The sequence below is a fragment of the Pseudogymnoascus verrucosus genome, assembly GCF_001662655.1.
Source record: "Pseudogymnoascus verrucosus strain UAMH 10579 unplaced genomic scaffold scaffold_1, whole genome shotgun sequence".
Lineage (NCBI taxonomy): Eukaryota > Fungi > Ascomycota > Leotiomycetes > Thelebolales > Thelebolaceae > Pseudogymnoascus > Pseudogymnoascus verrucosus.
In genome coordinates this window covers 1,436,952-1,451,673 of record NW_017263652.1, presented here as the reverse complement: position 1 = coordinate 1,451,673, position 14,722 = coordinate 1,436,952, and the positions used below count along the sequence as shown (strand labels likewise).

Here is a 14,722-nt window from a genome sequence, read left to right as displayed (position 1 = left end):
ATACGCCCAGGGAGCGTTATGATGCTAGTGCTACTAACATGTGAACTTTTGATATGGCCCAGATGAGCGTTTGCCGCTCGTGGGAGTGCATAAGCTCAGCACCCACCAACTGACGACAAAGGCTTGAGTAGGGGAAAGTGGAAAACCTCGGCGATTACTTCACTATATGAACCACATGAAATTATACGTGGTACTGGCATGTATTCTTCAGAGGCCCTAGAATACAGATACGACAACGCGTGCTAAAGTAAAAGTTACGGATACGTTTTGACAACATAAGATAGTTCCCAAAAAACATCTACTGATCCCCAGTAGTCGACGCCAAACCCTGTCCCTGTAATCTTCACTATTAAACGCTATTCACTTCCCCATATCTTGGAGCGGAGAGGGTTACTTGTAACCCAGGATATTGAATCGGTGCCGCCCTTAATTATTCTGCTGGTTGTTGAGGATCCTAAGAATGGCGAGGAACAAGTTGAGAATATCGAGGTATAGGGAAATGCTTGCCTACAATCGTACCGTTAGAATGAGGTGTCATTTCCACAAAGGCTGCTGCACTTACTGCAATCTCCTCCTCCACGTGATAATGACGCATAATCAGCTGCGTATCGACAAGGATATACGCCGAGAAAAGCAGCGCAGCGATTCCCGAGTATGCCAACTCAACTGTGCTGTTATGTGGAAAGAATGCTGCCATGAAGCCAAACAATATCACCGCCCACAGCGTACCGAACAGGTATGGCATCCACGAGGTGAAATCATACTTGGTTTGGCAGGCGAAAAGGGTCAGGCCAATGAAGAGCCCCGCGGTTATCAAAACAGCCTGGAGAACAAGTCGGGATTGGTAGAAGGACACGACCACGGAGATGGCGTATGCCTCGAGACCTGTGAAACCGGCCAGGAAAAGGAGATTGGTCGGATAGGACTTCCGTTTCCAATACGTGAGTAACATGAACCCGATTGCACCAAACATCTGGGACTATGTCAGCACGATGCTCAATATTTGTAAGATAACCCAAAACCGAAAAATCAACAGGATGAAGGGCCGGAAATGCATACAGAAGTCCACATCATCCACTGGTTACTCTGAATCCAGTCCTTGTAGCCACTGTGGAAGAAAGATATCGAGCTCAGGACGGCGGTTGCTAGCAATTGCACAGTGCTTGGTTATGTCAGTAAAGAGCCCTCTGGTGGGCGAGGAAGGGCAACTTACAGGATAGCGTAGACCTTTCGTACGAACTGCATTCGAATATCGATTGTGGCCTCCGCCACAGATCCCCCAAACTAAATCGAGTCAGTCATGATCATGTCTGGACTAGACCAGCGTGGTCAAATACCTTGAAGTCATCTGGAACATTATCCTCGCTGTTCCTTGGGCCACCGAGCAGTGCGTCTTCGTCCCTGCTTGAGCTGGGCTGGTCTTCATACGATGGTGGGGCCTGGGTGTAGTGGGCGTCATCGAGGGAATCGCGCTGGCGCGCCTGAGTATATTTCGTGGTATCGGCCATCGTCACAAGGCGTTATAGAAGCCAGCCGCTGAGCCTCGTAGTATGGTAATTCGTTTGGCGGTCCGTTACGGAGTAGAGCTATACTCTTGATCTGATCTGTGAAGGTTCAAGGCGATGTCAGGTCAGCGGCAGGCTCCAACATCCTCCACGGGAGTCCCACCAAGTGGCGACAGGGGTCGTCACCGTTTCTTAGTCATGATTCGCTTGCTCCAATATCCATGTACGATACTAGAGGTACGTACCCATCATTCATGCAGCCGCGGCTCCACACCTTCTCCAGTCTGTGAATATAGCTTCTTTCTTTCCCCAGCTTACTTGCTTGTGTAGGTGCCGTATAGTCTTTGAATATAGCTTCTTTCTTTCTTTCCCTAGCTTACTTGCATAGTCCAGTATAGTAAGCAGTAAGTAGTAAGGCTGTGGTACGGGCCACGGTAACCGTCTATCCGTTTAGTTGTACAGTGCAGCACTTCAATGTCATAATATAACCTCTTGAGTCTCTCCTGTGATACCTCAATAGGCCGATGCTCCAACAGGCTCAGTAGTATGGCATCCACGTAGCATATCACTTTATTTTTTTTGGGGGCAACAATTCAGGGGGAAGATTTTCATGAATAACACTCTAACATAGTACAACACCATCGTTCAACATTCGTAGCATATTAGTAACAGACTGAGGGCAGCTTAACCGAGTCTCCTTGTTTGCAAAATAGAAACTGAAAGAAAAGCTACATGAGTTTTGAGAGTACAAAAAATACCTCTCCCATGCAAAAACAATCCACAAAGAGGTATCGCTCGGCGGTCGGGAAACGCTATCGTCCCAGAATAAGATTGACAACGCGGCAATGGAATCATTTTAGCACCTCACTCCTCGGCGTGGCCATTCGTGGCCTCGAGATGCGCAGTCTGTTCGCGGTGCATCCTTGCTTCGATCTCCTTCAGCTGGCTCTCGCGGGCCAAAAGTTCTTGTCTCTTCTCGTTGATCTCGCGCTGCACCTTGATCTCGATCTCGCGCAGCTTCTCCTCTTCTCTGCGAAGTTGCTCCTCCTTGAGCCTGACAGATTGTGAGGCAAGATCCTCGGGGTTCATAGAAGAGTCCCTAGTAAAATATCAGTAAACATACGACTGTATCTCCTCACTGGGGAACTTACGCTCCAGCGCCGCCATCAACACTCTTGCTGAGCTTCTCGGTACGGTAGTTTTCGTAGAGGAAGTCATGAGTAATCTCCTTCAGATCCGCCAAGTGACTGTGCAGAAGAGCACTACGGATAGCAAGGAAGTCAGAGTGTCTGGGGTTATCAACCTCTACAACACCCCACGGGTACTGTCTGGCTCTAACTTTGCGACCACCGATCTCAACGACTTCCTCAGAGCCGACAATAGCAAACGGCATGAGACCTCGAAGCTCAGCATTCTCTTCGACAGTATCCTCATCGTCCTCCTCGATGTCGTAAGGGAAGTTGTACACTGGAATGCGATAGTGCTCGATATCCTCCATGACAAGCTTCTTGGATTCGGCCAACTCAGCGGGCGTAAGAGAGTCAGCTTTCCCGATGACAGGGATCACATTGACTCTTGGTGAAAGTCGCTTCATGAGTTCAATATCTAGTTCACGTAGTCTATACCAGTCAGATCGAATATCGCTTTAGATGAGGGGGTGCATACCCGTGTCCTGTAGGAGTAATAAAGTAGAGAAGAGCATGAACACGATTGTCGCGGAATCGTGGGTTACGCTTAATGCGCGACTCCTCTGCGAGAATGTCATCGTACTGTCGCTCGAGATAGCCAACAATCTCGCCGAAGCTATACCGTTGTCAGTAAACTCGTATAAGGAGACTATCTCTGATGAGTTCCTACCTCGCCTCGTTGTCAATTTGATCTCCGAAACCGGGTGTATCGACAACAGTTAGAGAAATACGCGTTCCCTCTTCGTCCAACTCGAGTTCTGTTATCCGAATCAGTGTTGTTTCCGTTGGCAGTATATTCGAGGCTTTGCTCACCGACAGTGATTGGCTTGATTTTGACGCCTTCCTCGATATGCGCATTCGCTGCATCATCATCGTCCTTGCCAGGAAGCACCTTCTTGCCGCAGAGGGTGTTGACGAAAGTTGTTCGGCCTTCTCAAAATGTTAGTTCCCGACACTGATAGACGCGTTTGAGGGAGATCCTCTCACCAGAGCCAGATGCGCCCACGACAGCAATGCTGAATTGGATACCTCTGAAGGAAACAGACAGGTTAGCAGCAGATCTCAAGCGTAAATCAGATCAAGGCCATACTTCTTCACGTTCTTCTTCTTGCGGATCCGGATCTGGGACATCTAAAGGTTAGCACAATGATTTGTTCGGTATGCGATAGGGAGTGCTCACTGCGCCCAATGGAGAAGACATGGCTGTCGGACAATCTAGATATCGGGATGCGCAATTGAATTCGAAGAGTAATAGAGTATGGTGGAAGGAGGTGTAAGTGAGATGTTGATGCTCCCGAGTGTAGAAGAGGTTAATGGGGAGGTCTCCGATATGAAAGTTAGGGGTTGGCACTGGGAAGTAGCGAAATTCAGGGCCCAAGGTAAGGTGATGGGGTCAAATTGGGACTAGCCTATTTGGTCCACCTCCCTTTCAGAATACACTACTAACGTTTACTGTAGTACTACTATGGTAAGGTACTTGCAGAGACGAGGCTGAAGAGGCACTAACAGTGGTAATCCTTACCATCCTTACCAAGTTAGATGTACCATGTCATAGGGAGTACTCCCAGTACTCTCAACCATATTATTATGGTGCTACTACCAATCTTGGTGCTACTACACTACCATACCATCCATACCACCTACCATACCACCACTCTTGTGACCAAAGGCAAAATTGACAAGGCTTCAGTTACCCATTATATTCTCATCAAGGACGTCCAATTCGAGAGAAAAGAAAATACTTATCACGCAAACTTATAAATAGGAACTTCCTAAAACATTCTATCACGTTATTTGCCGCTAGAACGTCGAGGCGCGCGTGCCCAGGGCGGGGACCTTTTGTCAAATCAGTCCGTGTTTGACAGGAACTACCGTAACCTTCTGATCTGGCGGGGTTAAACCTTCTTCGCCACAGCACATACAGAACCGCAATGCGCCTACAGGACCTAGCTTAGCAAGAACGAAAGGCTTCCCTTTCTAGATTTGCCTTTGTTTTAGCCCTCATAGCAGTCGTAGCTGCCAAGATTTACTGAATATGAATACAAGGCCAACCATCGAGCCGTCGGTTAGCCCTGTGGCGTTGTACGCAGCCTTCAACGACGACGCAACGTGCTTTTCAGTTGGGCTGGACTCTGGGTTTTGTAGTATGTTGGGGAGTCATCCGCTGATGTTGAATTATGAACTATTCTAATGGTCTCTTGTAGTTTTCAATTCTGACCCGTGCGAGCTACGGGCATCACGAGGTATGGGTGCCTGTTGGACTGTTGAACGTTCACACTCATTATTAAAAACTAACCTACGGCCATAGATTTCAATGGCGGGGTGGGAGCCGTGGACATGTTGGCCAGAGCGAATTATATAGCACTGGTTGGAGGGGGGAAGCAACCCAAATTCCCACTCAATAAGGTGAGACATTCACAGAGATTCAACACCACATACGCTGAGACGGCCAGGTGATAATATGGGATGATGCGAAACAGAAGGCTGTAATAACTCTTGAATTTGGGACTGCAGTCCGAAGGGTTCGATTAACGAGACAACGGATCGTCGTCGTACTACAGAACAGCGTCCATGTGTATGTTTTCTCTTCCCCTCCAGAAAAGGTTTCTATTTCCGAGACTGCCGACAACCCCCTGGGCCTCTGTTGCTTATCGTCACAATTGCTGGCGTTCCCTGGGCGTACTCCAGGTCAGGTGCATTTGGTTGAACTGGAAACGGGAGGTGTGCGAATCATCCCGGCACATACATCTCCCTTGCGGGCTATTGAAATTAGTCCCGACGGTGAGATCATGGCAACGGCAAGCGAGACGGTGAGTATCTCTCGTCCTATATCCTGCACCGGAGTGTCTGACATTCGTCATAGGGCACATTGATACGCGTATTTGGAACAAGCAATGGTGCTCGTATTGCCGAGTTAAGGCGGGGCGTTGACCATGCGTCTATTTTTTCGATATCTATCTCACCGTCCAGCCAAATGCTGGCAGTTACCTCAGACAAGTCGACGTTGCATGTCTTTGATATGCCCCATCCTTCAAAGGTGGCAAGACCAGATTCAAGCAATCCTAACCGACGCCTCACATCGATGGGTAGTGGCAGTCCTTCGCCGGTGGGAGATGAAGCTCCAACTCAGAAGTGGGGTATCCTCAGCAGAATACCCATGTTACCACGTGTGTTCTCAGATATCTATTCTTTCGCATCGGCACATTTCGAGATGGGCGATGCCGTACCTCAAGAGTCCTCACTTCTTGACAGCACTTCTGGAGCCTCTAGACCGCGGAAGGGAGTTATCGGCTGGACCAGTGACCACAGCCTCATTGTCATTAGTGCTGGACGTGACGGGCGGTGGGAAAAATTTATCCTTGCAGAAGGCGAGGATGGAAAGCGATATTGCGTCCGTGATGGCTGGAAGAGGTATCTTGGCCCATCATGATGAGGCTCTCGATCAGGGAATAATACTTGGTATTACGATTGGGCCGCGCATGCTCAATCAACGTGACCAAAATTGGGCGATGGATGTTCGATTCCAAGAGCATTCCACTCAAACCAAGCCAATAAGCAGCCGGGAATCTACGGCATCTCTTCAGCAAACATACGAGTATTTGGAAGTAGACATAATATTTGCGGCGGTTGATCAAGATCCTTATCGTCCGGCTTGGTATCTGGAAATGCGAATTTTGGTTGTAGTTGGCCTAGTTGTTACCACATATCAATTCCAGCCATGAAATAACTTAGAACTTTTCCTTCGACCCACGTGCATATTTCACCTCTTCATCTTCACGTACGGTCCTGTGGCTGTCGTAACGTGACCTTTTCCTAGAATTATCCCGACGAGAGTGGTGAGCCCTTTCTCTAGGACTACGTGACCTGGAAGAGCGACGACTCCGGTGGTGGTGCCTCTCTCTGTGGTCCCGGGATCTGGGTTTCTCATCTTGACCTCGCCGCAACCTCGCCGCAACCTCTTCCCTTTTCTCGCGAATAAGGAATTCTTTCATGGGGTCTTCATCATCATGTTCGTCCTCGAGAGCCTTAAGCTCACGTTCCTCCTTCGACATCAGTCGTTCTCTCTCCTTCCCGTGGTTATTGGGCCCCGCAGAGTCGTTTATATTCGAGCGAATGCCTTTATCGTCCAGGACAAGTCCTTTATCTGGCTCCTCATCCTGCTTCTTGTATCTTGTATGATCAACTCTAAGGACTCTGTTCATGATTTTTGTGCCACCGAGGTTATCAACGGCAAGGTCTGTACTCCTTTGGTCTTCGTATTTCAGGAAAGCAAATCCTTTGGATTCCCCTGTTTCTTTGTCGCGCACAAGATTTATAAAAGTCGGTTCGCCATACTGAGAAAAAATAGTTATGATGTCGCCCTCAGACAGCTGGAACGGCAGCCCTCCTATGTAAATATACGCCGTATCTTTGTAGTCGGAATGCCATGACGCCTCTGGGGAACTAATGCTCGTTAGAAGGCGTGAACCACTATAACTCAAGTTCAATGGAGTTTCCTTAACATACACTCCATTTTCTAGCTCTCTCCTGTTCAGCTCTTGGACTTGGCGTATGCTATTCATGGTTACGGGACTGTGTGTGATTGACGTTGTTGTCGTGCCCAGGAGGACCTGTTACTTATTTATTATCTGCAAGGCTGACACACGGGAGGTCCCGTTATCGACGGATAGGTACCTTCAACTCCGTAGTAAAGTCAACCAAAAGGAGGCCTACCACGCCAACTTCCGAAGAGAGCATTTCACATTTCACAGCAATAAATGAGCGCATATGGAGCCTATTGACGCCTCTGTTAGTAGAGAAATGAGCAACTGGTTGTGAGCCACACATACGGCCTGATCCACTCTGGGCAAGCTTTGAGATACTGCAATTGGAAACACGATAAACAATCATGTCAATACACACACCAAACCCCCAATTCACGGAAGATGACGTGCATAAGAGCCAGGACACGTCGAAGAAGGAGATGTGGTCCTCTATGTTGGACAGTGTAGCTAGTGGAAAGCGCCTTCCAGAGAGGAATGTTTTTGTTCTAGGTAGGCCAAAAATACCGAGATGTTCACATGGACGACCTTCTAATAAACCCACAGGAGGCTCGTCTGAGAGCCAAAAAGAGTTCTTGGAGGCCCTATCTTCGGAATCATCAACGAAAAGATCCCAGGGCCGGCATGGAAACAGGAAGCCGCCTGTGGCAAACGATTTTGCACTTGGGTATACCTACCACGACGTTCTGGACGCTGACCATGAGGGTATGAACTTCTGACATCCTGGGCTGCTTCACCTAACTGACACATCAAAGATACCATAGCCCGGCTGTCCTTGTACTTGTTGGCAGATTCATCTCCAACCTTCACTCCGCTCTTGCGGTCGCTCCTCACACCCGAGTCAATACCAAATACCTTGATTGTCGTTTTACTCGACTGGTCTGAGCCATGGCTCTGGTTGCAACAATTGAGGGACTGGGTGAAGTTACTGCGGGTATTACTCGTCTCACTGAGTCCTGAGTGCAAGGCCAAGATGGAAGAAGTCATGATCCGCTGGCGTGACAGAGGAAAGGGAACGGCATTGGATGGTGGAAGTTCTCTTTCATCTGAAGGTGAAGTCAGTCTGCCCCTAGGTCCTGGAGAATGGGAGGATGCATTAGGGCTGCCATTGTGTGTCGTTTGTCAGAATGTGAGTAGTTCTTGATCACAGATACTGTTATAATACTTATTATGAACAGTCCGACGAAATGGAGACACTGGAAAGGGAGAGTGCCTGGAAGGAAGAAGAGTTCGACTTCGTTTTGCAGACGCTGCGAACCATATTACTTAAACGTAATACCTCCTTGTCGCCTGCAGTGTTCCACATGCTAATGTTGAGGCTTAGATGGCGCCTCTCTCATATATACAATACCTTCTGCGCCAAGTCAACTCCGACCTCTGATACACTCGTCACTTGGTATTCAACCACTATTAAAAAAACTGACTTTGAAGCATAACGTCATCGATCGGGATAAGGTTGTTGTTCCGCCAAATTGGGACTCTTGGGGAAAGATCCGAGTTCTCAGAGATGGTTTCGATGTCGAGCGAATGAGCCAAGGGTGGACTTGTGACATTGAGGAAGATCCAGTATACACCAGCAAAAAAAAGATGGAAAGTGATCAGAGCGAGCCCCGAACGGATTCCCAAACATCTGGGGGACGTTTGAGTGCCATATCCACCTACGAAGAGGCTATCCGAGATCCTCGACGCGATGGCGCTTCCAATATGCACGTCAACTCCACCGGCCAGAAATTAGAGATTAAAAGCCAGGAAACGCAAGCATTCCTAACCGCCCAGCTCGAGGCTCTAGATCATATCCGTAACACTGCAGAACCTGAGCGAGAGCGCTCGACTAGGCAGAAATTCTTCCAGGATGAGGCTATCGTTCCAGTTGAAAGCCACATTGGGCCTGTACAATGTAACATGGGGGGTATCGAAGTCGACGTAGATGATATGCTCAAACGATTAACGGTACGTATGATATGAATGCCTCTTGAGAATAATAACGCTAGGGTTCAATCATGCTGATTAAAATAGGACCACAACCGGAACTTGGACACGGAAACTCCCAGCGTGTCAACACCAGATGGAAAGTCCCAAAACGAGGCATTGGCATCGTTCTTTGCAGGTCTAGTGAAAAGAGGCGGGGGTAGCGCAGCGAATAGCCCAAAGCCGGGGGGGGTATAACAAATCGGCGTTCGTTGTCCTACTATTAGTTTTGTTAGATTGCTGGCGGTCGATTCATGATACCCTCGGAAATATGTCTTGTGTGCAGCTAATCAATCAAATGCCGATCATCAAATTTGTATGCACTGTTACCCATAACCATTATTGTCACCTGCCACCACTAAGTTATCTCAACGTTTGGGAAATTAATTCCTACCTCGTCAATTTACCCTCTTTGTTGTTACGCAGTTAATTGCCTACTAAATTATCGTAAATATCAAATCTACCACCTAACTAACTATTTTAAAATAACAGAACAGCCACCTATGTGTTAGAATTTTACTTATCTTTTACAACAACCACCCCATTTGTATACTAAGTTTTTCGTGTTCTAAGTTATCACGTAAGCTTTAACGTAAGTCGTGGCGTACTGCGGGTAATGGCGTACTGCGGGTATGTACCTTTACAGCTAAATTTATATGTGAAGGTACTTAAATCCTAAAACTTCAAAGTTAAATAACTCTGTTAATAAATTTATTATAATTTATTCCTCTTATATAAAGGGTCTATATATACTAATAATTAATATGTGAAAACACTAGAAGCAACTATATTAAGTTACATAAGTTATTAGAAGTATAAGTATTTGCTATACAAAATATTTGTATAGCAAATCTACACTTGTTAATATCTTCTGCATAAGGCTAGCTTACATAATAGCGTAATTAAGCATAGCGTATACGTATATAAACATCTTATTTATAAGATGAATAAGTTCTAATAATTTTATTAATAGAGTTATTAGAGGTTAAAAGTTTTTAGGATTTAAGTACCTTTACATATAAATTTAGCTGTAAAGGTACATACCCGCAGTACGCCATTACCCGCAGTACGCCACGACTTACGTTAATGGTTTTAATTTGTATTAGTAGTTCTAATATTAGTCGTTATAAATATTAAAAGTCAACCTAAAATATATAAAATATTATAATTGCTACCCTAAATACTATAGGTAATATATAATTATATAATCATTAATTAGAGGTAGTAAGTATTAAGTACGGCAATTCCTACTGTCTTTAACTTAAATAACTAACTAACTAACTCATGGTATGCCATTATTAAAATAGTTATGTTGCCTTTTATTATTAAATTTACGGACTTAAATATAATCCCATCCCGCTTAAGCTACCTTGAAAAATAAAGATGAAAACGTAAGATAGTTTAGAGCTGGTGGAGGTATTCCATGCCCATAATCACCGATCGTAGTGACAGGTCTTGCTAAATGACGTAATATACGTCTAACCCTAACATCGTCCTAATTGAACCTTGACAGACACAGGTAGTCGACATAGAATGCCCCTGCATCTCCTAATAGAGGGTACTACGTAGTTTACGGGATGAAGCTTGATTGAAGGTTGTTGCAATCCATCGATTCGCAAGTGGATAGTTCGTTGGAACCTCGCCCGTCGTTTCGTCGCGGACCTGGCAGCACCAACTTAAGCCACTAGGTCCATACATAATGAAAAAGGAAGCTTTCAACAAGTTGAAGTAGTTAAGTTACTTAATAAAACGTATGTACTATTATATACAAACTAAGCTGAGACGCGCTGGTGCCTATGGGTTTATCGCGATGAAGCTGGAACAGTCGTCTGCTTCATTTGCCAAAGTGCCGTCTTTGCTCGGTCACGAACATCTAAATCGCAGTCACGCTCAAGAACTTCCATTTTTGCAAGAAACCCCAACTTTGTCAACTCTCGGACCCGTTGAGTGCGAGTTACAGTGTCTTGGTCGTCTTCAACCCACGTCAGGTTGATGACAAGCCAGCAAAGAGCCAGCCGAACCTCCTTGTCTGGATGGCTGGACTGTTCTAATACAAGCTTTAGCAGTTCTGTCTGGGCCACAACCTGCTGTCGGTGCCGAGGAACACTTGCAGCTACGTTAGCTAGTATGTATTCGACGGATGTGATAATTTCAGGCTGAGGAGGTACAATTCTTGTCTCGCCATTGCCGCTTCCGATATCCGAACCACGTTTGCTGAAAGGATTTATAACTTTGGGCCTCAACTTAGACGCCAAGATTTCAAATATTTGGTCCTGGCCAAACGAATGGAAGAGGAAGTCAATCATATCGGAGTTTTCGGCCGGTCCAGTACTATTGTAGGCGCCAATAAGATTTCGAATCAGGTCAAGACCTTGCTCTTGCACGGCAGTATCGTTTTCCCGAGCTTTTTTGCCCAGGCTAAGCTCTCCTTTTTGAAGAGCAGCAAATCGAGAATTCACAAGTTGACTCGTGGAACCTGAAATTGATTTGGCCCTTTCTGACTCTGGGAACTTTCGGCTAAAGCCTGGGCTTTTGTTTGCGGAACTCACACCAGTTGCATTATCTGCCATTTTTTGCTTATAGTCCTCGTCGTCTGAGTAGTTCATATGGACATCATTGTCCTGGTCCACAACTGTCGATCTCGTGGACGACGTATAAGCGGCATCATCCTCTGTATCTTCACAGATGAGTTGTACGAGCCAACCCTGTCCAAGTTCTTCGACACACGCCATTTTGATATCATTTCCAGCGGACTGCACCAAATGCTTCAACGCCCAAAGCGCATTAAGGCGAAGATTTACGTTGGCGGAGTGCGCGTGCTGGCAAAGGATTTTCAAAACGCCAGCGGCCGAAATTGTCTAGAAGCTTGTCAGCAAAGTCAATGTGTGGCTTTCACGTAATCATACTTCACGCATCGGACTGAACTCAGTCACAATATTACACACCGTCGCAGTTGCCGCTATCTGAACTTCGATATCCGCATGGCTCAGAAGATTAAAAATCGGCATAACGACTCCATTATCCACCAGGGTCGTTCTCAATATGCTAACTGAGCGTGACAGATGGCGAACAGCGCCACAAGCCGCGATGAGGACAGAAGTTGGGTTTATACCAAACCCAGAGTCAAGGCTAGATGCTTCGCCCGCGCTTGTTTTCAGGGTTGTTTCTGACTTCTCATTTACTTTGTGTGACGGTTTCTCGGGGTGTGGTTTTAGTGACTCGACGATAAATGGCATAGTTCCTTGATCCACAATAGATTTTCGGTATTCATCCTTAAAGGGAACAAGAGCCGCAATTGCTCTAAGCACGCTTTCGCGGACCCTGATCTTGTGAACAAGAAGGGCGGAAAGCCCACTGTCTCCAAGTTTTGATGACCTTGACGTATGCACACTATCCTTGTCGACCTCAGACGAAGAGCCGCCTGATGACCACGTACGAGCTTCATGGTTGGTTGGCACCCGGTCATATGAAGATTTCATCATCTTTGCAAGCTTGCTAATAATTCCAGCTTCGTACGCCGATTTTTGTAGGTATTCGCTGTCGATAATCAGCTTCGCAATTACTGCGGGTGTGCGTTCCATGAGCAGCCACAGTTTGGCAGTCTGTCGTGCATCGTTGGTTGTAGAGTGTTCCGCTGCGCGTTCAAGTAAACCGACCAGTATCGGGATGACCAGCAGCCCGATTGATATCTCTCTGGATTTAGCTGTAACCCCTGCCCTGTACAGCCCTGCCAGGAGGTATGCTGCCATTAGCCGACCAATGTCAGTGCTGGACCTCGTAAGCCATATCAAATATGGTACCAATGGGCTTTCAGGCTCTTCGGCGTCACCTACCCCGCTACTACCTGGTGGTAGTTCGGTGCTCGCGAGGTTGCGGTGAGGCCACGCGGCTGTCTTGGAACCGCTGTCTTGCATGATGGAATCAGACGGCCCTTGTGTTCCCAAGGGAGGAAATGCAGAACCAATGCCAGAAACACTGTTTGTGTAGCTCGTAGAAACGTTGGGGATCAGATAATCGACGGCATTCATTTGCAACTCTCTGCCTGATGGGTCAGAGGCATTGTAGGCAGCCCATTCTGCTTTGGTTGATCGGTTTGGAGCAAAATCAGTTGTTGGGAAAAGGGGGAACACAGCAAGTATGGCACTGGAATAAATAAGCTGGCAAGCTCGCAGCTTCGAATCGGCTACAATAACACCGATGCATTCCAGAATGATCGCAAGATCGGCACCCTCAGAACCTTCTGCGTAGGGGAACTTGTTTAAAAGGCCCTCTTTCTCCACCGCCGCATCAGCCCCGGGAATAACCAGTCCCTGAATGGCTATAATTCCAGCCAGTCTAGTGGCAAGAGCATCTAACAGACCAGCATTGGCAAGGATTGACCGATGGCGTTCGTTTTGACAAAGTTTACTTATCAAAGATGCCGCAAGACATACTTGGCTGCGTGTATGAGGTAATGTCGAGGATTGGCTGAAGATTTTGTACATAGAGCCAACATGAGAGGTAGAGAAAATAGAATCGGCAAGCGAGGTAATGCTGAAGGTACTTGATGCCAATGATAAGCACGTTGACTCTGTCAAGTTAGACAGAGCCTGCAGCGCCGCCGCAACCAATTGTGGCGGGTTTGTAGACGGACAAAGGTTCGACAGTATGGCAGGAAGAGCGAATGCACAGTGCAACGGTTCTATGAATGGTGGTCCACCTGATATGCTTTAGTAGTGTAACATAATTTGGTTTGGCTTGAGGGTTGTTTACCATATGCCAAGCTCCCAAGGATGGAAAGAGCTTGTAATCTCAGAGTCTCCTCTTCGCTCAATGATTCGGTATCCCATGCTGGTTCCTGACCCAACTTGCTGTCCTGTCTGCTTTCTGTGGAAGCCGAGGCTTGCACTATCGAATCCAAAATTCCGAGGCCTACCCAAGTCTCCTTCCTCTGTTGGTGGCCAATAATATCATTCTTTAAGGTCCTTAAAGCAGTGATATGCTCTGTAGGTGAGCCAGGGTGGAGGATCTGTGCCAGTATCGGCTGGGATAAGGAGGTTTCCATCGTTTATCGAGTTGTATGTGAAAGACGGTCAGAGATATAGAGGCTTGGTTCATCCCATTAGATCTGTGTTGATCTGAAACCAGAATGTATCAATTTGACAATCGCTATTGCTCTGATCTAAGCTGCGTTTGCAGTCACAATCGGAAACCTTCAAGATGTTCTGGGATCATTTCCAGTTCGAATTCAGTGATGGCGGTTGTGGGCGAACACTTGAGGAGCGACAGAGGTGCCACTATATACTATTGTAGTTTAATCTTCTAAGTATAAATCATGTTGAGTAACAATTAGGGTAGAATAAAGTAATCGAAGCAGCCGGAAACGAAAATGCGATAGAAGCGCGTATTCGAGGGTGTTCCTTATCAAGAGATACCGAGATGAACGTGATGCGATCATGGCCTGTCTGGAGCGGTGTCGCATACCTAACCAGGTTCCCTAAATCCGAAAGATCTAGGCTGTGTCACATGATATTGCCCCACC

General features: G+C 46.8%; 6 protein-coding genes across 6 annotated transcripts; 2 read left to right on the top strand and 4 right to left on the bottom strand.

Annotated features, from left to right (window-relative positions):
- Positions 1 to 189: 189 nt before the first annotated feature.
- On the bottom strand, positions 190 to 1,609 carry VE01_00511 (uncharacterized protein). The gene is made up of 5 exons (XM_018270042.2): positions 1,338 to 1,609; positions 1,214 to 1,284; positions 1,060 to 1,162; positions 563 to 973; positions 190 to 507 (listed from the first exon to the last, which is right to left on the bottom strand). Exons 1-5 carry the CDS (start codon positions 1,506 to 1,508, stop codon positions 427 to 429), a joined length of 837 nt encoding a protein of 278 aa, XP_018135334.1. The 5' UTR covers positions 1,509 to 1,609; the 3' UTR covers positions 190 to 426.
- A 492-nt stretch (positions 1,610 to 2,101) lies between these two features.
- On the bottom strand, positions 2,102 to 4,031 carry VE01_00510 (uncharacterized protein). The gene is made up of 8 exons (XM_059463279.1): positions 3,873 to 4,031; positions 3,783 to 3,814; positions 3,680 to 3,723; positions 3,506 to 3,622; positions 3,363 to 3,450; positions 3,171 to 3,308; positions 2,657 to 3,124; positions 2,102 to 2,604 (listed from the first exon to the last, which is right to left on the bottom strand). Exons 1-8 carry the CDS (start codon positions 3,891 to 3,893, stop codon positions 2,370 to 2,372), a joined length of 1,143 nt encoding a protein of 380 aa, XP_059320138.1. The 5' UTR covers positions 3,894 to 4,031; the 3' UTR covers positions 2,102 to 2,369.
- A 227-nt stretch (positions 4,032 to 4,258) lies between these two features.
- On the top strand, positions 4,259 to 6,431 carry HSV2 (Phosphatidylinositol 3,5-bisphosphate-binding protein). The gene is made up of 5 exons (XM_018270040.2): positions 4,259 to 4,836; positions 4,897 to 4,935; positions 5,001 to 5,098; positions 5,146 to 5,502; positions 5,556 to 6,431. Exons 1-5 carry the CDS (start codon positions 4,728 to 4,730, stop codon positions 6,120 to 6,122), a joined length of 1,170 nt encoding a protein of 389 aa, XP_018135008.1. The 5' UTR covers positions 4,259 to 4,727; the 3' UTR covers positions 6,123 to 6,431.
- Positions 4,888 to 7,275, bottom strand: VE01_00508 (uncharacterized protein). Its single transcript, XM_018270039.2, has 2 exons — positions 7,199 to 7,275; positions 4,888 to 7,135 (listed from the first exon to the last, which is right to left on the bottom strand). Exons 1-2 carry the CDS (start codon positions 7,252 to 7,254, stop codon positions 6,421 to 6,423), a joined length of 771 nt encoding a protein of 256 aa, XP_018135007.1. The 5' UTR covers positions 7,255 to 7,275; the 3' UTR covers positions 4,888 to 6,420.
- A 115-nt stretch (positions 7,276 to 7,390) lies between these two features.
- On the top strand, positions 7,391 to 9,507 carry VE01_00507 (uncharacterized protein). The gene is made up of 6 exons (XM_018270038.2): positions 7,391 to 7,725; positions 7,780 to 7,938; positions 7,989 to 8,362; positions 8,412 to 8,505; positions 8,558 to 9,183; positions 9,250 to 9,507. Exons 1-6 carry the CDS (start codon positions 7,581 to 7,583, stop codon positions 9,397 to 9,399), a joined length of 1,548 nt encoding a protein of 515 aa, XP_018135016.1. The 5' UTR covers positions 7,391 to 7,580; the 3' UTR covers positions 9,400 to 9,507.
- Positions 9,508 to 10,514: 1,007 nt separating this feature from the next.
- Positions 10,515 to 14,644, bottom strand: VE01_00506 (uncharacterized protein). The gene is made up of 3 exons (XM_018270037.2): positions 13,954 to 14,644; positions 12,108 to 13,900; positions 10,515 to 12,059 (listed from the first exon to the last, which is right to left on the bottom strand). Exons 1-3 carry the CDS (start codon positions 14,243 to 14,245, stop codon positions 11,004 to 11,006), a joined length of 3,141 nt encoding a protein of 1,046 aa, XP_018135015.1. The 5' UTR covers positions 14,246 to 14,644; the 3' UTR covers positions 10,515 to 11,003.
- Positions 14,645 to 14,722: the final 78 nt, after the last annotated feature.